A 24,286-nucleotide genomic window follows, 5' to 3' on the forward strand; every position below is an offset into this window, starting at 1 on the left:
TGGTCCCAGCTGCCCAGAGATCATTAACAAATTCCCCCTGTGTAGTTCTGGGCTGCTTCGTCCCCGTTCTCATGATCATTGCAACTCCGCAAGGCGAGATCTTGCATGGAGCCCCAGCCGAGGGAGACAGTTATTTTCTTCCATTTGCGAATTATCGCGCCAACTGTTGTCACCTTCTCACTAAGCTGCTTGGCGATAGTCTTGTAGCCCAGTCCAGCCTTGTGTAGGTCTACAATCTTGTCCCTGACATCCTTAGACGACTCTTTTGTCTTGGCCATGGTGGCTAGTTTGGAATCTGATTGATTGCTTCTGTGGACAGGTGTCTTTTCTACAGGTTGTGTAACAAGCTTGGATTAGGAGCACTCCCTTACAGAGGGTGCTCCTAATCTCAGCTTGTTACCTACATACAGGAGCCTGAAATCTTGCTGGTTGATAGGGGATCAAATACTTTTTTCACTCATTACAATGCACATCAAGCTCTGACGTTTGAGCACTGGGTTTCTAAGGGTTCTTTTGTTTTTTTTATTCTGTCTCTCACAGCTACAATAAACCTACCATTAGGTGGTAGGACATATATAGGAAAGTAAAGTATAAAGTCAGTCAGATTTTTTTTTTTGTTTACTAAAACTTTAAAACTTGTAGCAGAAGAATGACAGATGGGAACTACTGGTCTACTATATTCAGCAGCTCTCTCTTTTTATCCATCAGCTTCTGGTATATTTTTTCCAGCCTCCTCAAGGTTGGGCAGTATCACTGGTGGAAGATAGTGATAAAAGGTGATTGGTAGTATTAACACTACAACAAGGTTGTGACATGTAGCTGTGGTCGGTCCACCATGGGTTTGGCTTGTTGCTGAGTTTTGGCTGCTGCCTATGTGTTTCCATTAGATGGCCAATTTCCTGGATTCAGTGTTTCCTGGCTTCTCACCATGGGAGCTATGATTACACAGATGGGCTGTGTTCACTTATCTTGCTACATTCCTGTCCTGTGGCATACACTGTTTAATGTACCGTCCGGTACAAGTATACATCCCGTACATGTCACAGGTCACCTTTTCCCACATGTGCAAAATATTTGTCTGTCTTGATGCAATCATCACTCTTTTCATTACACTCCCTAAGCTTTCTGAGATTACATCTCTGTGAAACTAACACGGTTTCCTAACTCACCAATCCGACTGGAAAAACCACTCTCCAAATTCTACATTGTATGCAAACTAGGAAGCAAGTGAGATTAGGCAATGCAGCCCAGGAAAGGATGCAAAAATGTAGAAAAACAGGTCATGAGGCCAAAACTATAAACATTCTAGGGGCACAGAGGAATGAGTAGGGGCTCTGCACTCTTGTGTTGTGCTGTCTGCCTCAGCTGTTGTTGCTTAATTGTCTGTATAATCATGCAGAACTGAGCTGTGTTTTTCACAGGGTTGGCTGCATATATGTTGCACTCCATTATATTGCAAAGCTGCATACACACGATCTGGGGGGAACTCAATCAGACTGGAATGCAGTCTTGTAGAATAATTACTGTATAAACAATATATCACATACAAGTAGGTATTATTAATTGGGTAATAAGGACAAAGTACAACTTCTCCCTCCCACCAGTTCTCCTTCACCTACTTTAATCGGGGAGTAAAGCATGTGTTTTTTTTTTTCCTCTCTGACCTTGGAAATTCCAAGTGATCATGCATACTATAGCATTTTTATAAACTGTTTCACCTGATACTACGTTAGAAGAGCACTTAGATAACCATAACCGCTGTTCATTTTCAAATCCAATAATAATTTTTTGTGGTGCTCACAACAGCCATAGCAAAAGAATAGGAAAGTGTCTGACATGCAGGACTCAACATACGGACAAGGCCAGAAGTGGTAATATGAATGTTTGTTTTTTAAAGCTGAAAATATATAGCAGACTTAAGTAGTAATCTCTGGACAACAATTGAAATTCACAGTATAAATGTACACACAAGAACAGTTTTTGCCTGCTGAAGGATATGTGATTCTATTCAATCAGGCTTTGTAAACAAACATTTCTGCATTACAGCACAGCCAACTGTATTTTGCTTTTCCCATTTTCTCCATCCCCCTTCATTGACATGCCTATTATATTTTACATAAAAACCTTTTTTTGTTTTCATTGAATGGCTTATATAATACCTACTGATGTACTCACTGGATGTCTGCCATTCTGTATGCAATGCAGACAGGTCATGTCTGGTAGAAGGGCCCAGCAGCGTGCTGTACATAGCTTCCATAAACATTATAGCACCCCGCCTCTGTACTTCTCTCAAGAGACCTCAGTCCTGATGCAATGGGGGTCAGGCTTTTTGGAAAGATTAGGCCATTATTTAACTGCCTTGATGGGTGGGTGTTACACTTGAAAAGTAAGAACTGTGTGTTTTTACTACAACTGATAACATTGATAATGTTTTTTTTTCATCCTCAGATGCACCTAATTGTAGAACACCTCCAGGCCCTACAGAAGAACAAAGGACACAGCATGAACTTATGCCCTATATTGATGACTCTCCAAGTTCCTCCCCTCAACTCAGTGCCAAGAGCCGTGGTAGCAGAGACACCCTCTCCTCAGCTTCTCTGGAATCCAATAAATCAGTAAGTGGGTTTGTAAAAAGTGAGACGGAAATTGATCAGTGACGGTATAGCCTTGTTCAAACTCTGTTCCTTAGTAGCTCTAGGTCAGCCTTTATCATGTCTGTTATTTTAATATAAGAGATAACAGAATTTCACATACATTGAAAATAATTTATAGCCTAAAAGCACCCATAACCTAAGGTTGATATGCTACTACTTTAATTAGGTAAAAATCTCATTATGCTTGTGAAATTGTTTAGGTCAACTTACTGCCGTGAAATAATATCACACGCATGCATAGTAATAATATTATCATACACATGCATAATTTTTGTAATGATAACAAGTGTCACGATTATTATTATTATTATCATAAGATGCTTATCTCTTAATAATGACATAGCTAAACACAACATGTTAGTTTGGTTGCAGAAGTAGTAACTTCAGCATCAATACAGTCCACAGTTGTGACATGCCATATGGATCGTTCTCTTATTAGTAAAACACCACTCTTAATGAGACTCTCTGCAAAGAAAATCAGTTTAGAATGTAAGTACAATGGTTCACATGGTTAGGAAAAGCAAGATCGGATTCCTCCCCATCCCTCTTTATTTATCTCTAGTTTATCTAGACTAGATAGAATGTACCCTCAAACATTGCCCACATGTTTCCGACAATGTGGAAATGCTGATTCAATGTACAAGACAAGCTGGTCATATTCCAAACATAGCAGTCTTAAAAGGAAACACACATTATTTGAAGAGAAACTAAATGTATTAGATTATGATGCACAAAAAAAAAGTCTGGGCTCAGACTGGAGCAAAGACATTTTTTTTCATACAGTTGCATCTTTTCGTATTCAGTCACTATAATGTCAAATTTGCTGTTCCATGTTAAAAATTGAACATTATTCCCATTGACAACATTCTGGTGGAGAACAATAAGTTTTCATCAAGAGTTTGGTAAGTATTTTGCCCCATCCATTTTTCTTTCCATCCTAACAAGTGTAGAGGTCCCTGCTGCAGATAAGCATCCCCACCACTTCTATGCTTTTCTGTAGGTACGGTGATTTTTGGATGTTCCGATGTACTGTTTGGTGTTGAGCCAAATAGTTAGATAGTGGTCTCATCTAACAATATCAACTTTTTGCCACTTGGCCTCAGAATCTTCACAACAAATATCTTTGTGTTAGCAAAACTTCCCCACCTTATTACTTGGGGTTTCAGAATTAAGGTGAATTGAGAGTTTTTCTATCAAAGCAAATTTACAAATGGTCGCAAAGATCAATTGAGATTTTATGTGGCTTTTCTTGAGAAGTGGGTCCTTGTAATCGTCAAATACAAGCCATTTTTGGAACACTTGTGATATTGTTTTAACATGCACACAATGATTATTTTTTTGCCATAAATCCCTGTAATTTCTGCAATTTCATCCTTATTCTTCCCTCCACTTTACAGGGACGGCCTAATCTGAGGAGGGTTGAGGTAGTACCAACCACTTCCACTTCCTAATTATAGACTTTACTGTGCTCCTAGAAAATGATAAAGCCTTTGAATTTTTTGGTATCATTCTCCTGACTTGTGGTGCCTGTCCACAAGTTTATCCCTGAGATCTTTTTACCAGTTCCTTGGCATCCATAGGTGATTGATTGTATCACCAATCACTTAAGAATAGCTGTTTTTAAGTAGAACTAATTAAAATAATTAAATTGATAACAGAATCCAATTGCATAGCTTGGTGTGCAATGGAAAAGTTGACTTTTTACCCCTAATTGAGTTTACAAGTATATTTTAGAAGGGGTGTGATCCTTTATTCATCTCTGTGGTTTTTGAGTTTTTATTTATTTTATTTTTACTCTGAACTGTTGCTATTTTACCTTTTTACTTGGATGTTATGAGTTGCATTCAGGAAATACAGCTGAAAAAATATTTTTGTGTCTATTTCAAGCTTCAGTGGACCATAATATGAATATTTTGAAAAGGGTGATTTTTTTTCTATACACTTTGTATCTTTGCATAACAGGGGTATTATTGATGATGATAACCTAGGAATATTTTTTCAATCTGTAAGTCTGCTTTCTGTAAAACTGAATAACATTGTAATATAATATTGTCTTTGTTGACAAAAGTAAACAATAGAATGAAATGGCACAATGCCTGATACATAACAAAAGAAATCACAGTAGTACACATTGTAGTTTCTGCAGCAATGACAATCGTATCACCAAATTGTTATGACACTGATCTGCAGAGGAACAAACGTGAGATTTTCTCCAGTTTCATATAGTGGCAGATTGCAACACTTGACAATTCTCATATATACTAATCTGTAACAAGAAGCAGGATCCGCACATAAGTGGCTGAAGGAAAACTAAGAGTATCCTTTAGATTTAAGTATGGCTTTAATCAGTCTTTTTCTACATACAGAATGAGTTGGACCTTGAAAAGGGCCTAGAAATGAGGAAGTGGGTACTTTCTGCAATATTGGCAAGTGAAGAAACCTACCTTAGCCACCTTGAGGCTCTGCTACTGGTAAGTCATTAGATATTTATATGTTGGGGAACGGAACTTTAGAAATAAAGAAGACTGACACTGTCTTTCCTTCTGCAGCCAATGAAACCCCTTAAAGCTGCAGCAACCACCTCACAGCCAGTTCTCACCATCCAGCAGATTGAAACAATTTTCTTCAAAGTTCCAGAGTTGTATGAGATTCATAAAGAGTTTTATGATGCGTTGTTTCCACGAGTGCAAAAATGGAGCCACCAGCAGAGAGTAGGGGATCTCTTCCAAAAAATGGTATGTGTGTAGTCCAAAGTTTTAACAAAAATCTGTTAATGATGGTTTCAGTAAACAGTACTGATCTATACTGACCTATGATGCATCTTAATTACTTAAACTTTCTTTTTAATTGGACTAAACTAAAACAAAGATGTTTTTTTCTGTTATATTCTCATATGACTATGCCTGAATGTACCTCAGGCTAGAGACCGATGTGGAGTTATTTTGAAACATTAGTAAAACTGTTTTTTAGCACATGGACAGAAAAAGCATCCTAGGACTTTGACTGGAATTTTTTTTGTGCTTTAGGTTTTTAAACAAGTAAAATCTGGGCGTGCATGGCGTGTTATATAGCAAAATATATCTATAACCTTAATGATACCAATAGGCCGTCCAGTTGTTAGAGAGCCAGTGGCACGGCAGAGGAAGCAGAGTTGTTTGACTGTAAAATTACAGCAATAGTATTGTAAACAATATGAATTATGACATTACAGTTTATGCATATCAAGTTGTACAATTATATGCTGTTTTAGATTGGTCCAGGTCTCTGTTCCAAGACTGGTTTAAAAGTGGTTCTAAAGTTTAAAAATAAATAATTCACAATTCCATGTGTGATTCAACAACATGAATGCAATAAACGACTTCCCTCCAGTTTTAATTTACTTGTTCGATCCAGCAAGATATTAGTGATTGGGTCGCATATCCAGTTGGGCTTGAATATGTACTTTGCACTCTCCATAATCTCCCTGGAGGAGTTGGTCTCCCAGATTCCTCATACCTTGCTTTCCTGCCAGGCTTGAAGGACCCAGGCTTCCTGAGACTGGTAGTGCTTGATACGTGCAGAGCTCAGTAGTTTCCCCGCACCGGTGTGCGACTGTGTGAGGAGGGAGGGACCTGATGTCTCCAGATCAGCCCTATGGACTTGATGTTTGGAGATCCTTGCAATTATCTCACTTCTTATGTTCTCTTCCCACGAGTTGTTCCTTCCTCTGGCCCCTGACACTCTTTAAGAAGCCATGATTGTGGAAAGAAGGACTCCATCATACTCTCTCTCTTGTGTACACACGTCTTTATGACTTGGCCCCAGATTACAGTCCTTCTTATCTCTTGGTGTGGGAGTTAAAACTAGGTGTCCATTTTTCAGCTTCTCAACAGGAGAAGATCTTGTACTGTACACACTAAGCCACAGTTAACAAAAGATATGTAATGCTGTACATTTAAATAAGGGTTGCAAATGACAGATAGAGACAATGACACAGGAGGAGGAGAGGACCCTGCCCAGAAGAGCTTACAATCTAAGAAGTGGGGGTAGCAGCACATAAGCTTATTGCACTGTCCTAGCCTGGGCCCTTTTTGAGTCGGTTGAGGTAGAGTTTGTGACCTAACAATTCACTGACAGGAAGATTCCTGATCATTCTAATATTTTTTTATTTTTATTTTATTGCATTACTTTCAAAAAAGAGTTAGATAAAGCTTCATAAGAAATTAATGAGAGTGCAGGGAACATACTGAAAGTGGCTGTGCTATCCAGACATACAGAAATCTTGTTGTGTGATAGAAGTGTAACTGCATCAAAGGTCAAAAAGGCCTCTGTGATGATTTCACCAATCTGTCAAACCCAAGAGCCTGACATCTATAGTGTCTTACAGTGGGGTCTTGTCATTTATCATTTTATACCTTCATGAGTTGAAGGATCTTTTTACTGATGGACAGCTTTGAACAACTTTGGCTGATTACTGCATTCACATAAACGCTCTTCTGCAGCTTGTTTTTTATTTATTTATTTATTAATGCTTCTCTGTCTTCATTTGTAATTCCTATGTGACTTTTTTTAAACGTTTCACTCTGCATTTTTAATTTATTCTTTCCTTCTGCCTTTTAGGCCAGTCAGCTGGGTGTGTATCGCGCCTTTGTTGACAACTATGAGGTTGCTATGGAGACAGCGGAGAAATGCTGTCAGGCCAATTCTCAGTTTGCTGAAATTTCAGAGGTGCGAACCTAATTTTTAATTTTGTTACACATACATTTCACATGTAAAAAATAGTACAAGGCACATCCTAATACCAATGTGTATTTTGTAAATGTGTTAGGACCCTTATAATTATTGCGGTACATTTGTGTAACAGTGCATGTGCTTTTTGTGAGATCAATGATTTATAAACAAAATATGTCTTATATTATATGTTTTTCTGGTGAATAAGTCTACATATTTGAATTCAAATGCACCTCTTTTAGATGTGAAAACCTGATTCTAATGCACAGAATTATCCAGCAGGGGGAATCCCTTAGCTGCTGTTATAATGCTTGTGCAATGGAGAGAGCCTGTTTCTTTCTTTCCAGACTTTTTTTTAACTGAAGGTGACCCAGATCCTAAAATAGAACTTCTGGGTAGGGTATACCCTGGATCGAGTGGGTAGCTGTTCTACCTTTTAAAAAATGTTTTACAACTAAAGAACATTACAATAAACAAAGGGTCAGAGCGGAACAAATTATTGCTAGCATTACATTTTAAATAAAACTTTGCTTAGTAAAATTAAAAGCTGATTATTAAGGCTGTTTAAAACATAGTTTGTTATTTTCAGAATTTGAGGGCAAGAAGCACACGAGAGTCCAAGGACCATGCAGCTAAAACCTCCTTAGAAAGTGAGTTGAACACTTCAGTAAATCAGAGGGAAGGGATGGCATTGGTGGGGCTCAAACTTATTTTTAATGCTAGATTGCAAATATTTTGGCAAAGCTATTAAATGATGTTGGGTGTGACATCCTGTTTGTACTTTAATAGTAAAATGTGTTACTCTGTCTGCCCTTTGTCTCTAGCTCTACTCTATAAGCCAGTGGATCGTGTTACACGAAGTACTCTCGTTTTGCATGTAAGTTACATATTTGTATCATTAGGAAGTCTTATTTTTGTGTCCTTGTATGATCTTAAAGTGCTTTGATATTTTCATTCAGCTATGGCATTTCATATGTTTAGTGGAACATAAACATAGTGGGCATAATCAAAGTTACATATAGTGCAATCACTCATTAGCAAATCATTAACTGACTACCCCTGTTACCTATTGACCTTGTTGCAAGCTCCTTATTGCGTATTGGCTAGAGCAATTTGCATATTTAGCGATACTGTTTTAGTTGGTTAAAATGTTTTAGAGTGGCCTAACACTATATACTTATATTTCAAGGATCTACTAAAGCATACACCCACCAGCCATCCGGACTATCCACTGCTCCAAGATGCACTTCGCATTTCCCAGAACTTCCTCTCCAGCATCAATGAAGAAATCACTCCTAGACGCCAGTCAATGACTGTGCGAAAAGGAGAGGTAAGAGACATACCTTTGGTGGGAACAGGGCATCTGGTATAGGTTAGAGCAGGGGTTGTCAAACTAAAATACACAGAGAGCCGAAATTAAAACCTTAGACCAAGTCGGGGTCAAACTTGAAATTTATTGAAAATAATGAGGAAGTTTACCTACTTCATCTATAACTAACAAAAACAAACCCCTCTACACACACTTTAGAGTTGAAAAGACTCATTTCTATCTATCTATGCAGGCTGTGTGTTGTTCATTCTCTCACATCACAAGTTTGTCTGACACTAAATGTTACACTATGCAGTCTCTAATGGATTGAAACAAACACAATGGCCCTGGTAGTCAGGCACCATGTGATCATTGCCTAGGCTTTGTGTCACATGATGGGTGTACAGGAAAAATGTCTATGTATTGAAAATGATGATGTGAGGTGGTAACGCGGGCGGGTGGGCCAGATCTAGTTCATTTTGGGAATTCTTTGGGGGGGCCAAAAAAAAGGCCCTTGAACAGATTTGGCCCACGGGCCAGAGTTTGACACCCCCTGGGTTAGAGAATATAATCACATACAACTGAGTTATCACTAGGATACATCATATATGAAATGTTGTTTTTCACAACCACCATTTTAAAATAAATCGAATATATCTAATATAGTATTTGAATATGTCTTTTGAAATGTACATGGTAACCTATATGTCAGATCACATACCTAAAGACCGTATTAATTAAACCATAAACCATTCTGAATATATATTTATATATTTTTAATTCAATAATGTTTATTAGTAGTTTTAGTAAAATGGATAGAAACAAAATCCAACATAGTCATACCAAAACAATACTAATAACAGACTTACTGGTAAACATGCATAGTTGTCAAAAAAATATTAATGCATGAAAAGCCAAGGAAGTCTGGTAAAAGGCCAATACCCCAAGGTTTATTTAGGCTTCTTAAAGTGTTTTAAAGCCAACATTTAAAAGAAGGTTAAATATGCTTTGTTTTGGCCTTCATACCAGCTAAAATTACGCATTTTGGGTGTTTTGAATCAGGCAATTAAAAAACCTAAATATACAAATTTACCCTGTATACTGTGTGTTTGTTTCACTGTAAGTGCTTATAAGCATTTCAAAAATGTAAAATTCTGCAGTGTGTTTACTTTACAGTGCAAAAAGTGATGCGCAAACACATTCTGGTGCTGCTGGCATATTGGAATGAATAAAAATTTCGAACATAGGCATTTAAACTCTGTGTTCTAATACTTTGTATGATACCTTGTATGATCCTGCTCCAATATCTATTTTTATTTTAATGTATTTATTTATTTTTTGTAGCATCGACAGCTCTTGAAAGATAGTTTCATGGTTGAACTAGTTGAAGGTGCCCGAAAGCTGCGTCATGTCTTCCTTTTTACTGACCTTCTCCTTTGCGCTAAATTGAAAAAACAAATTGGAGGGTAAGAAGCCCCCCTTCAGTATTTTAGGTTTTCCTTTATATAGTTGTTCTTTCTGCATCATTGGGCTAATGTTAGATTCTTTTTTTATGCTTTAGGAAAAGCCAGCAGTATGACTGTAAGTGGTACATACCATTAGCGGACCTGACCTTCCAGCCTGTGGATGAGTCCGAAGCTGCTACCAGCATTCCTCTGATACAGGATGATGAGCTAGAAGCCATGAAAGTGAAAATATCCCAACTAAAAAATGATATTCAAAGGGAAAGGGTGAGCTGTTTGTGCTGTGTACAGAGAAATTTACTTCATTATGTGTGCCGTCAGGATGCATTAAAAAACAGAATATTGGAAATACATGATGGAAACATTATAAAGATTGCATTTACACATTGGGATGTGAAACTATTTTAATATAGCAGTATCTGCAATATAAACCTAAGATCAAAAACACAGGTGTAAGGTCAAATGTCAGTGCATAGCTAGACACAATTCTCCATTCTATTTCCATAGTCTTCTCCTATAGACATGCCACCACCACTCAGCCTCGGCAGGCTCTTTGCGCCATCCCAGCACTTGGTTGCCCACTGGACTTAAGTATGCTAGGACTTGCATCTGGGGAACAAGGAATGGCAGATTAGCTCATTAGGCAGACAGGTCCTCCATGAAAATCATAGCTATAACATCAGTCCAAATTGTATGACTAGACCAGGTCAGATTGAAGACCCAAGGCAAAAACAGTAAAGCATTACACCAGGTGAAGTATCCAAAGGGGAAAAACAAGCACAGAGAACAAGGAAGAGTTAGTCCAGGCACAAACAAATGGAGGATCAGGAAAAGGTAACACTCACAGCAGGACAGGAATCATGGGCGGTAAGCATTTAGTCTGATGCTGACTAAATACTGTCGAACTGCATGGATGAGTAGTGATAGTGTGAGTGCTATATCAGTCACCTGGTGAGGTCCGCTGATACCTATATATCCCAGTGATAAAATATAGCAGGTAGCAGAAAGTTAGAGATGGCTACTTCTCCGAGAACTACAAGACTACAGCCAACAGGGCTGCAAAAGTCAGGGGAGGGCAGACCTCCTTAGCTGGCACCTGCCCCACCAAGATTGGTGGGTGACATAGTGCCAATAAAAGCTATAGAAAGTATGTGCATGCAGACAGTGAGGGGAGGTACCAGAAGGCTGGCTGGCTGCTGAACACAAACTGTAACCGCTATGTTTTTTGCTGGATACAGCTGCAATATCATATGGGGTGTAAGTACTGACAACAGGAACATACCCTCAAATTACCAGGAGAGAATTAGAACCATGAGGTATTCTTTTTCTAAAAGAGTAGTCGATGATTGGAACATACCTAGCTGGTCTAATCATCAGGGAGATCTGGCAACTGTCCTTTTTTCCAGCCCAGTATTGCATTAATAACCATTTTAAATAGATTATTCTTCTTCTAGAAAGCTAACAAAGGAGGAAAAGGTCTGGATCGTCTCCGCAAGAAGCTTTCTGAGCAAGAATCAATGTTACTTTTACTTTCACCAAGCATGGCATTCCGGGTCCACAATCGCAATGGAAAGGTAGTTATATGTATCTTGTTTTTGTCTAGCTTGTTGTTTTCTCCTCTTCTCCAAATATTGTTTGTACCTGGCTTTCTCTTAGGGATACACATTCCTAACATGGTCGGACTATGAGCGGGCTGAATGGGGAGAACACATTCGAGAGCAGCAGAAGAAATGTGAGTTTGTACAACAAAGAATATGTCTTAGATGACCCATTAAAATAGTTTGAATTTATTTTATATACATAGTTTTGCATCACCAATGACTAGACCATTATTTTCTAGGCATGAAAAGTTTCTCTCTTTCCTCACTCGAAATACAAATGCTAACAAACTCCTGTGTGAAGCTACAGACAGTCCATAGAGTTCCTCTGACCTTGAGTAAGGAAGGTAAGAATGATATTTTCTATTTCTATGCTTCACTTATTTCTGCACTGCCAGTATATCTTTTCTATATGTTTCTGGTGCTTTTCTCTGTCTTTTTTCATTATATTAGTGCCAATGACCTTAGGTGATGGAGTTTTAGCCGTTTGAAGATTAAAGGCTGTTGACGGGTCTAAAATAACATATAGACACTTAGCCATCATCTTACTGATGGAAAGTACCTAATATATATGATTTTTTTTTGTTATGTCAATGTTTACATTTTGTATTGTATGTTCTCTAGATGATGAGTCTTCTGGCCTGTATGGTTTCTTAAATGTGATTGTCCACTCTGCCACTGGATTCCAGCAAAGCTCAAGTAAGCAGTCCATATGGTTTCTCTTACAGTCCCTTGTACAAAAAGTACAGCAGATTCTTAAAGATGAGGCTTCCCTGTTTTCAATATTGTGTTTTTTTTTTTTTTTTTTGCTCCACCAGATTTGTTCTGTACTCTAGAAGTGGATTCATTTGGATATTTTGTTAACAAGGCAAAAACGCGAGTCTATCGCAACACAACTGAGCCGAGCTGGAATGAGGTTGGGACAATTGCACTATATTTTACAAATGTTTTATTTCTTTACAATTAGATAATGGGGGGGGGTTATCATATTCTTTTATTATACAAATGCATTTGTACATTATACCGTTTCATTGAACATTGCAAAAGAATCACAAACAGATTAAACACAAAAAAAATCTGCTGGTGTTACCAAGTCTTAGTGAATATTCCTTGGTTCTACTAAGAAGGAATGATGTACAGTAATTATTAGTTTAAATTAGCTGTTCAATTTAAAACAATGAAAATGACATTTCAGAATATCTTGTTTGTACAGAATGGGGTTTCTTTCTTCTAAATTTTGGGTGAAGGTACATATATATCTATTTTCTCCGCAAATTTAGAAGAACATTTCTGTAAAAACAAGATATTCTAAAATGTAATTTTCATTGTATATGTATCATATTATAACTTACTTTTGTGTGAGTAGGGTGTGTCAAAACAATAATGAAGGATAAGTGCGAGCAGTCTGTACCCCTATTCCTTTTTTTTTTGGTAATAGGGGGTTAGGAGAGACGGTTAAAGAAATAGGACTGATTGTCTCAGTGGAAGAACATAAATCTGCGGAAAAGGCATTATCAGAATGTAACAATGTCAGATAGTGTCTAGTAGTGTTGGTCAAATAGCTCACTATTCAATTTGGCAGCTATTTGCTCGAATATAGCAAAAAAATTCGGGTGGTCGAGTGTCAAAGTCGAACACCAATAAAGTCAATGGGAGGAAAAATTCGGGTTTTTTTCAGCACTGTGTAGAGCTTCTACAGCCTCCAAACAGATGTAAAAAGATACATTATAAAAGGATACATGAAAAGATACACTGTAAAAAGATACATTGTAAAAGGATACATAAAAAGATACATTATAAAAGATACATAGCACTATTACATACCTCTGTACTTCACATGAAGATTAAAGAGCACCTGTCAAATCAATTTTAGGCTAAAGCTAGGTACACACTTCCAATAATTTTTGTTAGAAAATGAACGATTACGACCGATCAATGATTATGCACGATTGTTCAAGTATAATCATATTGTGCACAATTCTGTACATGCTGTAACAATATGATCGTTCATATATAATCCACTAACAGTGTCCACACACTAGATACAATCGTTTGAACGATGCAGGGAGGGACATGTAAAGGAGAAAGTGTACCGCAGAAACATGCACAATAACTGAACAACACGATACTGTACACACCATAGATAGTGAAAGATCGTCGGCCAATCAGATCCACCGTGGCGGTCTTTCATTTCCAACGACAATCCTCGTTCGTCGGTGCCCTTGGTCACTTTTTTTGGCCAATCGGTTGTTCATCGGTCGTTTCTAACGATAATTATTGGACGTGTTTATGCAGCTTTAGTCTACACAGACTGTTTCCCCAGCCTTTAACCTGAGGCCTTTTAAAGCCCATGTTTGAAGTCCCCATGCATTCCCATTGGCTAATCTACACCAGGACGTTTCCTTCAGGCACGTTTTTGAGCGTTATCTTAAACGTTGCTTGCAACATTTAAAAAATTAAAACGCTGGATAATTGCGGGAAAACGCTTCCATTGAACTAAATGGAGGCTTTTTCAAGCATTTTTAAGCTTTTATGAAAGCTTCCACTGAAAACAATGGGGGCTTTTAAAAACATTTTTAGCAGGACTTTGGAATCCGGAAGCCCTCTTTAATAAGGAGACTCCCAGATCTCCACCGCCCCACCCTGGGGAATGAGTACAGGGGTACATAAATCCCCTTACTCATTCCCTGAAAGGGTTAAAATATAAGTAAAAAATACACATACAGAATACATGTCACAGCTCCTCTAGGGCTGTGGGAGTGATCAGGGGAGCAGAGCTGTCAGCATAGTAAAGCTCCGCTGATTGCTCTGCTCCCTGATTGGCTGAGGAAAGGGAAACCCTGATGATGCTTGAGCTGTCATCAGGGTTTTCTATTTCTCAGCCAATCACAGAGCAGTAGAGGTAATCTATTGCCCTCTATTAATCTATTAATTAATCTATTAATCTAATCTATTGCCCTCGTATTGCCTGCGGTTACAACTAAATGAAGGCACCTGCTTTCAATTAGCTGTGACCGCAAAGCTCCCACGGTCCAGGAATCCCACAATGACATTATGATTCCTAATGTCATTGTCGAATAACCTGTAAAAAATAAAAAAAGAACAAGTTAAAATAAAAACACATACAAATAAATTAATTTAAGAAAGCTTTTTATTTTTTTTAAAACTTTTTATTTTTTTTTTTACCAAATTTTTGCTGTCGAATCCCGAATTTTTGCTGTGTTTTTTGGGTCGGGTCTATCCGAATTCGAACAGCCATATTTTCGGGTCGAATATAGGGACAACCCGAATTCGAACATCAACACTAGTGTCTAGAAGAGCAGAACAAATTCTAGTACAAATTAATATGACAAAAGGTATCTAGCTAATGATCTCTAGAGGCAAATCCCTCCTCCCACATTTCTGATGTCATTTACTCTGGCAAACCATTGTATAAGAATGGGAATGGAGGAGTTTAAAATGGAGATTTGTACCACCCGAAACACTCTTTGATTTATCCAGGTATGAATTGTGGTAGTGTTTTTAGCAGCTAATACTAGACCAGTTGTCGCCAACCTTTTCAGTTCGCAGACCACTAAAATTACCCGCTCCTGACTGGGCATGCACGGGGAGCCGAGCGTCAATCAAAGGAGAGAAACCTCCCCCGTAATGACGTCCTAATGACATAACCCTGGCCACTCTCCCATTGCAGATCTGAGCCGGTGGGACAGCGCCCAATCACGTCCCTGAGCCCAGGATTTGCACAGGGGACATGGTCTGCGGCTCTGGCTGGTACGTGCCCCCAGCAAGGGTCCCTCTCCTGACCCTGCTCGGGGGGGCCACGGGCCAGAGCGGCAGACCACCAAAATTTTCTTGTGCACCACCAGTTGGTGACCGCTGTACTAGATAACAACCTTAACATTAAAAAAAAAAATCTATAATTAAAATATCACAGAAGCTTTATGTAGCAGTTTCAGGTCAATTTAAAATTCCTGAAAAAAAAATAGAGCACTTTATATGTCTAGACACTACTGAGCATACAGCCCCAAGACCTAAAGAAAATCAACTACCAGCAGTAAAAACTTCTGCACCTCTCCTGCTTTTTGTTGTTTAATCCTCCAATAAGAAGATTACCTGTCATTAGGGAAGCATCTCTGACATGAGGAAGCAAACCCCACTTGTACCAGGATAGCCACCTCTTTTTAGAGACCTAGTGTAAAACACGGCATAGTAAGTCAGTGTGGAGAGAAGATTTACTGTCCTGTATTTTTTTACTGTATTTTTGCACACCTTTTATACCCAAGGTCCATGTTAATAACTTCAGAATCACAGTCCTAGAACAAGCCAGTATCTCAGGAAACCCAGATTTGTTATTAGTATATCAATGAGGCAAATTACATTTTTTTTCACAAAGAGTGTGCAATGGTAGCCTCCATCTTTTTTCAACACATGTTAACATGTAATAAATAAAAATGTGTGATGTGTGATATTGCTTTGGTTAAACACAGGAATTTGAAATTGAACTTGAGGGGTCTCAGACTCTGCGCATATTGTGCTATGAAAAATTCTACAATAAAAACCGGCCTATAAGGGAAGATGGAGGGGAATGTAGTGAACGCATGGTTGCCAAAGGTCAAGTGCAGGTAAGACTGGTGCCACATTACCTGCAGATTTTGTAAAAAAAAAAATAGTCATGCTTTGGAAAATGGGTCAGTAAAACAGATAACATTCTAACATACTATATATTGTGTGGAAAATGTATTAAACTTGCTGATGAGATTTTAGCAATTTATGAATCCCTTCCTCTGCTGCAAAGGTATAAACCAAATCCTAGTTTACCATTTACTGATTGTTTTCTAAGACTGTATTGCTCCATCCTCCATTTAAAAGGGAGCTGGATTTGTACTTGAAGTGTTTGTAATGCCATGGATTTCTTGCTTGGCAAATCTGCTTCTGTATCTGTATAGAATATTCTAAGCTGGAGCCAAGCTACAAAATTTTCGCCCAACTTTTAAAAACATTTGGTGTCAACATCATCTTTGATGTGGCACCTTTTGTTTTGGGCAAGCTGGTCCTTGAATTCCATAGAATTTACCCTACCCTGTCCTAACCACCCTTGTGTTCTGGATTTCTTCCTAGCTGGATCCTCACATGGTGATGGGGAAGGATTGGCAACGCTCAGTTGTTTCAATGAATGGGGTAAGTAGCAGATATCAGTTCAGACATAAAAATGTGTTTCCTACAAAGTTGGATTTTATTGCATTTATACTAGCTACATTTTTATTGGCTGTTCTTTGCTTCTCATGTGCTCCCACCTGTTTTTTTACACACCTGTGTAGCCCTTTCTCAATTACATCTTACACCTAGTGCAGATATCTGGAGCACCTTTGAATCCTGATCATTTTCTTTATAGATAGAGGTCAAGCTGTCACTGAAGTTCACTAGCCGAGAGTTTAGCCTGAAGCGCCTTCCTTCCCGAAAACAGACTGGGGTGTTTGGAGTGAAAATTGGTGTTGTAACCAAGTACGTTAATCCTTCCATGTTGAATTTGACATTTTTATCTTCTTTTTTTGTTAACCATAGTAAAGTAATCATCTATGTGTGCTGCTCACATTTACATAAACCTTGTTTTTTCACAGGAGGGAACGTTCAAAGGTCCCATATATAGTACGGCAGTGTGTGGAGGAAATTGAAAGGCGCGGTATGGAAGAAGTTGGAATCTATCGGGTATCGGGGGTAGCCACTGACATTCAAGGCCTGAAAAATGCATTTGATTCAAGTAAGTGTAGATATAAGTGTAGTGAGGCTTAGAGCAGATAAATATATGACATGAAGCCAAAGAATTAAACATACTGACATTACAGTGATAATCTCTTTTTTTTTTTAAAGCCTTACTTCCACTGTGTTTAAATTTAACTGTGCAGTTCATAGTCATTAGATTTAGATCCTCAGAAGTGGTCTAGCACAATCTTGTGTTCTTCTGAAATTTAAATCTATGTGAGCACATAGGATATGTCTTTTACTCAGCTATGCTAGCAAAGAGCACTGTAGTGAGAGGGCAGAAGGCAGCAATTTCAGGAAAGGAGAAAAGGCATACATTGTAATCTCTATTGATTCTTAACATAATGGTTGTATGGAGTTTGACTGGTAATTTATCTTTGAATCTTTAGATAATAAGGACGTGTCTGTTATGATGAGTGACATGGATGTTAATGCCATTGCTGGAACCCTCAAGTTGTACTTCCGGGAACTCCCAGCACCACTCTTTACAGATGAACTGTATCCCAACTTTGTTGAAGGAATTGGTAAGGCTTGGTAGTTTACCATGTAATAGTGTCTCATGAGTGTTTTTATTTAGCTTAAATTATAAAATGCCTGCTTTATCCTGTCTCATTGATTAGTTTTATTTGTTTTCTTTAGCATTATCTGATCCTGTGGCCAAAGAGAGTTGTATGTTGAACTTATTATTGTCTCTGCCAGAGCCAAGCCTACTCACTTTCCTATATCTACTGGACCACTTAAAAAGGTAATATGGAAGTAAAGTATGTAGCTCTAGCATAAGGCCAGCTGCAGTAAATTTACAGGGATTGGGGTAAAGTCACAAATGGAAGATGTAGGAACAAGTAGTGAGAATGAGTCTCTAAACTTATATCGTTTGTGGGCCATGGTGGAGCACTTCCACCTGCTGCAACATTATTGTAATAAACATGGAGTTTAATAGTGGTAAGCTTCATGACCCACAGCACTGAAAAATGTAATAATAGTTTTCATTATGGCATACAACACTTAAAGGGTATGAAAATGTCAAAACTGGACCTTTACCTGTTAAACTTACTATTGGAAGCATTTTGGTATACCTGTTCAACAGGTTTAAAAAATACCAGATGATTCTGCCAGAAATTCGGAAATCCAGCAAACCTATAACTTTCAATGGGCTCTGCAGCGTTTTCTCAGCAGTTTTTTATTACAGGTCATCTCATTGTCATTGATATACTTTCTGTCTTAGAGTGAAAATTCTGGTCTTCCTTATATACAGTATAGTAAACATTGTCACCCTAGGACAAGAAGCATACTACTGAAAATGTACATTAATACAACCAGCTCATTTAAGGCCTTTCAAGCTGCATATTGCATTTTTGTTTTGGAATTTACTACTCAAGAAAACATTTTTTTTGTTCTAGAACTAGCAAGAGTTAAAACTTCCATCACGTTTTTTTTTTTTTTTTCTATCTGTGAACTAACTCAATAAATCAATGGGAATGTATCAAAAATGAGTAGGGATTACTAGGACAGGAAAAAACAGAAAAAATATGTCCAATATTTAATAAATTTATTAATAAACTTTAAATAAAAAAAAACACAAAAATCTGTTAAACTAGGCTGCATAAAATACTGAAACCTTTAAAATAACTGTACAGTAGCATATGTAATATAATTATATATATTACTTTGTATTGGATTCAATACAGTTATTTTGTATTGAATCCAATACAAAATAATTTGAATTTCCCGCCACACCTCCCGCATTCACCGACGTCATCGGGAACTCCTGGGGAACGTCAGTGCACTCGCCGGCGGAAGATCAGAAGAAGAGGACGCGGCCCGAGGATGGGATCCGACAGGCTGGACGTCAGACGCCGATGGGACCAGGTGTTTATTTTTTTTTTTAATGTTTTTAGCTACCCTGAGTGTGGCTCGGGGTTACTGCTTTCATCATGTTTTTTTTTTACCCTGAGCCACACTCGGGATTACCAGTCATGTTTACTTTTTAATTTTTCTGATTGGATTTGCAGGGGGAGGAGAGACTCTCCAAGAAACTTTCCATAGAATCATTTTACAGATGAGGCCTAGTGAGATATCCAGTCTATTACTGATTAGATGGCTTTAGAAAAACAGGACAATTTTGGGCACAGGCAGAATCTTGATTGGCAAGAAAATTCAGTGTATGTACAGCATCTTCACGAAGGGACAAACAACTACTAGATTCTGCTTCAAAAGATTTAAGCAATGGTTTTACTTTAATTTCTGCTCTCCAGCTGCATATACTAAGACTGAGCTTTTTTTGAATTAATACTTGTACATTTCGCCATTAGGTTCTTGTTCAGGCACTTCCTGTTTGGAGGTGACTATACTTTGTCCCTGTCTTCCAGTTGGGTCAGTACTGTCGCCTTGTAGTTTTCATTAAAAGCCTTTGTGAGAAGTGGTGGTTTCAGGATCCATTATATAAGCTTGTTCCACTTTTATCAGGAAACTCATTCAAAGAAACATCATGTGACCATCACTATCCTGAAATTATATTGACAGGAAGTGACTGTGGGAAATTAGTGTCAATTATTACAAAGGATAAAAAAAAGTGAACACAAATTGTTCTAAAATATGCAATTTTATTCAGGGTGGCCGAGAAGGAGAGTCAGAATAAGATGTCCCTGCATAACCTGGCTACTGTGTTTGGCCCAACGCTGCTGCGGCCATCTGAGAAAGACAGCAAGATTCCTACCAATCCTACCCAGCCAATCAGCATGGCCGATAGCTGGAGTCTGGAAGTCATGTCACAGGTATTTAATAACCCTTTGTGCTTTTATGTATGTTATACTAATAGAATAAACAATGACATTCTGAAAATGTAACACATTGCTATAGAATTCTAGCATTTACCTGACTTCTTTTATGGTTCTTGTCCAGCAATTTATAACTAAGTCATTAACCCCACTAGCATACTAATTCTGTCCGTATTTTCACGCAAAAAGCTTCACATTTGTTTGCATGGAAATGTATTTTACATTGTATGCTTATAATTCTTAGGCATACCTCACCAAAATATGTCCAATATTTAATAAATTTAATCACAAAAATAAAAGAAACCCAAAAATATGTTAAAAAAAAATACCAGAAACCTGTAATATGACTCTACAGTAGCATGTGTGATCTATAAGATTTCTTTGTATTGCACTCAATACAGCTAGTTTTTATTGAATGCAATACAAAATTAATTGAATTTCCTGCACCGACGTCAACGGGTAACCCCGGAGAACGTCTCTGCATTTGCCGGCTGAAGATCGAAGAAAGAAGACCTGTCCAAGAGGACCTGCTGGGACCAGCAGGATGCCAATGGAACAAGGTAAGTGGTTTTTTTTAATGTTTTTAGCAACCCCGAGTGTGATTTGGGATTACCGCTGTTTGCAGGTAAAATCCAACCCGAGTCACACTCGGGATTACCGCTAAGAGGGTAATAAAGAAATGCTTATTAGCATTTATACGTTGGTGCACATTGCTGGACTCCGGTGTGCAAAGTATCCTAGTAAATGCTCAGCAATGGACACAGAAGAAGCATCAGAGGTCTAATAGACCTCTCATGCCATGTCAAAGAGAACCTGAACACGGAGTAACAAAAACTGAAACATTTTAATGAAAATGTATCCCATTTTAAAATGCCCTCCCACACTTTTCATTCCTTTCACCCTCTATATCTTGCAAATCCCATCTTCACACTGTTTACTTTTTTAAACTCCTCTCTGACATTCAATGCCTCAATTATACACTATGCTCTCTTCTATTTTACATATATCCTATTGCCATGCCATCTGTACTCCTATCCTGCACAGACTAGCTACCATTGTACCTTATGTACTACTACTACTACTGCTTGCTTGCAATTACTACCCACTGTGATATATTTCATTATTCTTTCCTGCACCTGCTTACTGATGTTGTGCCCTCCACATTCCACTCATGCACATACCACCCATTCTGATGCCTTCCAAAATCCTGTCCTGCACATAAAGCCTACTAATTTAACCTTCTGGTGCCTCTGTTGCAAATACCACTCATTTTCATATCCATTGTACATTCCCCTGCATACACTGTCCATCATAATTTTCACATTCTCCTGCATTTACAATCCATTGTCATCTCCTGCACTTTTTTTACTTTATTTCCACAATTTCCCCCTCCACAATCCTCTCCTGTGCATATTGCTCCTCTTGTAAACTCCACATTCTATTTTTAACCTTCCAGGCTCTCTTCTTGTACATACGTCCCCTCTAATGCTCTTCACTGTCCAAACCTGCCTTTTGTACAGTTTAATTGCCTTTCCTGTACATAATGCCCACTGTCACATTTTTCATATTTCTCTCCTGCACATTCTATCCCATAATAATTTCTGCCGTCTTCTCCTGCACATATGTCTGTCTTTCTTACCCTATGTACTCCTGTACTGAACATACTGCCTTCTATATCCTCTGGACTCCTTTTCTGCACATGCTACCCACTTTCATACCTTCTACACTCCTGCAAATGCTGCCTGCTGAAACACTTTATACTGCTTGTTCTGTATACAATGCTTTTCTTGGAATATATAAAATGTAGCCAAGAGAAACTTTTTTTTTTTATTATTTTTGTCATGTGTAAACATTGTCTTAATGTCAATTTGAACTGTCTTTTTCAGGTGCAGGTTCTGCTGTACTTTCTACAACTTGACACTATTCCAACACCAGACAGCAAACGTCAGAGCATTCTCTTCTCAACTGAAGTGTGATGTACTATGACAGTTGTAAAGAAGGCAAAAAGCCTCTGTAGATCTCTTAGCTAGCCTGTACTCCATGCAGGGCAAGAGTTATTATAAGAGGGGGGCAGGTGGATTCCTCGCCTCTATAAAGCATTTAGCAATCCATAGAAGGTTTGCACTAGCAAATTTTAGCATTTTTTTTTAATTTATTTATTTATATACGTTTTTAGAAAAACTTTGGAGTAGCTGTGGGTTTTTCACTCCCACTTAACACATAAAACGATGTATAAGATGTCTGTATCTTGTCAGGAACCAAAATTAAGTTACTGCCGATTGCTCTGCCTTCAAAATATACTGTAGGTTTTATATTTCCTTTTTATCAACAGACTGTATGTCACATAAACATAGGATATTATAACATTGCTACAGGGCAGAGTTTCAGCTTGTCTTTGCACAGTGTTACAAGGTATATAATGCAATAGCAATTTCTAATCCTGTTTCTGTAGTAATAAACTAAGTATCATAAACTTCAGCCACCAGATGTCAGAAAAGGCCAACAAGCCAGGCCTGCTGCTGAATGAACCTTCCCAATGCTGGATTTATCTGAAGTCCTTGTTTTAGTGCTGGGATTCTCCTTTTAGGACTTCTTTGTGCCTGTTATTTCAGGTGTACATGTCATAGATTTTAGAAAACTTATTGTCGGTGGTGTTTGCTGCATGTTTTCGGGTGGTTTAGTGTTCTGAGTGATTTGATCTTTGTGTTGAGAGGTATAGCCAAAAATGTCAGATTTAGGTTTTGTTATGTAGAAGCAGTTTGTTTTGCCCTTCAAAATTGGTTTAATGGACATAGGCCAAGACAGTAAAACCAATTGGTGGATGCCATAGCAGCAACAACAATCTGCTGCAATAGGAGATTTGGATCTGAAGCCATAAAGCAACTTTTTCTAATGATTATTGCCATGAACGAGCATTTGCCGGAGTAATGTCCTGGACAATGCCATATTTTGAAAGCGGAGCTGGTCTCTGTGTTCAGGTGCTTTACACTTTGGACTACAGGATTTCACTGCCGGTATTATGGAGAACATTCCTCCATGCTATTTTACTTCCCTGGGTCCAGTGTCAGACATGATCTGTACATGATGGGAGTGAAGAGTGAGACATTTATTTCATGTGGATGATGTGCAATGACGTAAGGCTGCCCTTAGCTTAATACATGTAGGAAGCTGCTGAGCACATCTGAGGCTTTAATGTGCAATGTGTATACATTGTAGAGGCCACAATCCACCTGAATGTTCCAATAAAGAAAAATTATTGTTCACGATTTGGTAGATTGTAGTGACTACTGAATTAAATCTTGTTCTTGAGGACTGTTGATTCTGGACCAAATATTTTCCAATGTATATTCAGCTTATAGTCAGTTTCTTGGGAACTTGCACTGAATAGCAGTTTACATTTGTGCAAAGCCTCAGATAGTTAAATCGTTTGGTACTTTTAGATTTTCAGTGGTGGATTGCTGGTCACAACCCAGTAAAAAGTTTTATATCAATTCAGCAATATTTCCTGTTTTGTGCTCTGTCCTGTATACATTGTAAGGGAAGTGCTTGCTAGTCTCTTGTATTTGTACAGGAGGATCCTAGTAGCTGCAAACACACAATAAACTAGTTCAGCTCCATTAGCAGTGGCAAATGTGTTTGCATTTCCCCTTTATTTTAGTGGTAGGAAAGAGCATCAGATAGATACCTGTTTTTTTTCCTTTTTTATTTCTAAAATGGATAAATAATATTTAAAAAAGGGAATTATATTGTATTTGTTAAACTATCCAAAAGCTTTTTTAGCCTCTGTTTATACACAAGCTATTCAATAAAAGGAAATCTGAAAATAAATTGTGATTAGTCTTGTCTCCTAATAAAGGTCCGCTGCTGAGAAACATATTTAATTGTGCTGTTACAATGATTATCTATTTCCCTGTTTTCCGATCGGCCTTGACTATGTATCAAAGTTTGGAACACTTTCTTCTGTAGTTAACACAAAGGAAGATTGACAAAGGATCATGTGCGAAGAGGCTGCCAT

General features: G+C 38.1%; 1 protein-coding gene across 1 annotated transcript in view; it reads left to right on the forward strand.

Moving 5' to 3' along the window:
- Positions 1–24,099, forward strand: part of BCR (BCR activator of RhoGEF and GTPase) — a 35,235-nt gene extending 11,136 nt beyond the window's left edge. The window contains exons 2-23 of the mRNA XM_072415556.1: positions 2,449–2,615; positions 5,021–5,125; positions 5,204–5,389; positions 7,254–7,361; positions 7,954–8,014; positions 8,189–8,241; positions 8,554–8,694; positions 10,018–10,139; positions 10,235–10,403; positions 11,591–11,710; positions 11,793–11,868; positions 11,977–12,081; positions 12,359–12,433; positions 12,553–12,650; positions 16,222–16,356; positions 16,853–16,912; positions 17,127–17,236; positions 17,353–17,492; positions 17,884–18,018; positions 18,134–18,239; positions 20,106–20,268; positions 22,158–24,099. Coding sequence (XP_072271657.1) covers positions 2,449–2,615; positions 5,021–5,125; positions 5,204–5,389; positions 7,254–7,361; positions 7,954–8,014; positions 8,189–8,241; positions 8,554–8,694; positions 10,018–10,139; positions 10,235–10,403; positions 11,591–11,710; positions 11,793–11,868; positions 11,977–12,081; positions 12,359–12,433; positions 12,553–12,650; positions 16,222–16,356; positions 16,853–16,912; positions 17,127–17,236; positions 17,353–17,492; positions 17,884–18,018; positions 18,134–18,239; positions 20,106–20,268; positions 22,158–22,247 — 2,525 coding nt within the window. The 3' untranslated portion in view covers positions 22,248–24,099. The remainder of the gene's footprint in view (positions 1–2,448; positions 2,616–5,020; positions 5,126–5,203; positions 5,390–7,253; positions 7,362–7,953; positions 8,015–8,188; positions 8,242–8,553; positions 8,695–10,017; positions 10,140–10,234; positions 10,404–11,590; positions 11,711–11,792; positions 11,869–11,976; positions 12,082–12,358; positions 12,434–12,552; positions 12,651–16,221; positions 16,357–16,852; positions 16,913–17,126; positions 17,237–17,352; positions 17,493–17,883; positions 18,019–18,133; positions 18,240–20,105; positions 20,269–22,157) is intronic.
- Positions 24,100–24,286: the final 187 nt, after the last annotated feature.

Source organism: Pyxicephalus adspersus, chromosome 6 (assembly GCF_032062135.1).
Source record: "Pyxicephalus adspersus chromosome 6, UCB_Pads_2.0, whole genome shotgun sequence".
Lineage (NCBI taxonomy): Eukaryota > Metazoa > Chordata > Amphibia > Anura > Pyxicephalidae > Pyxicephalus > Pyxicephalus adspersus.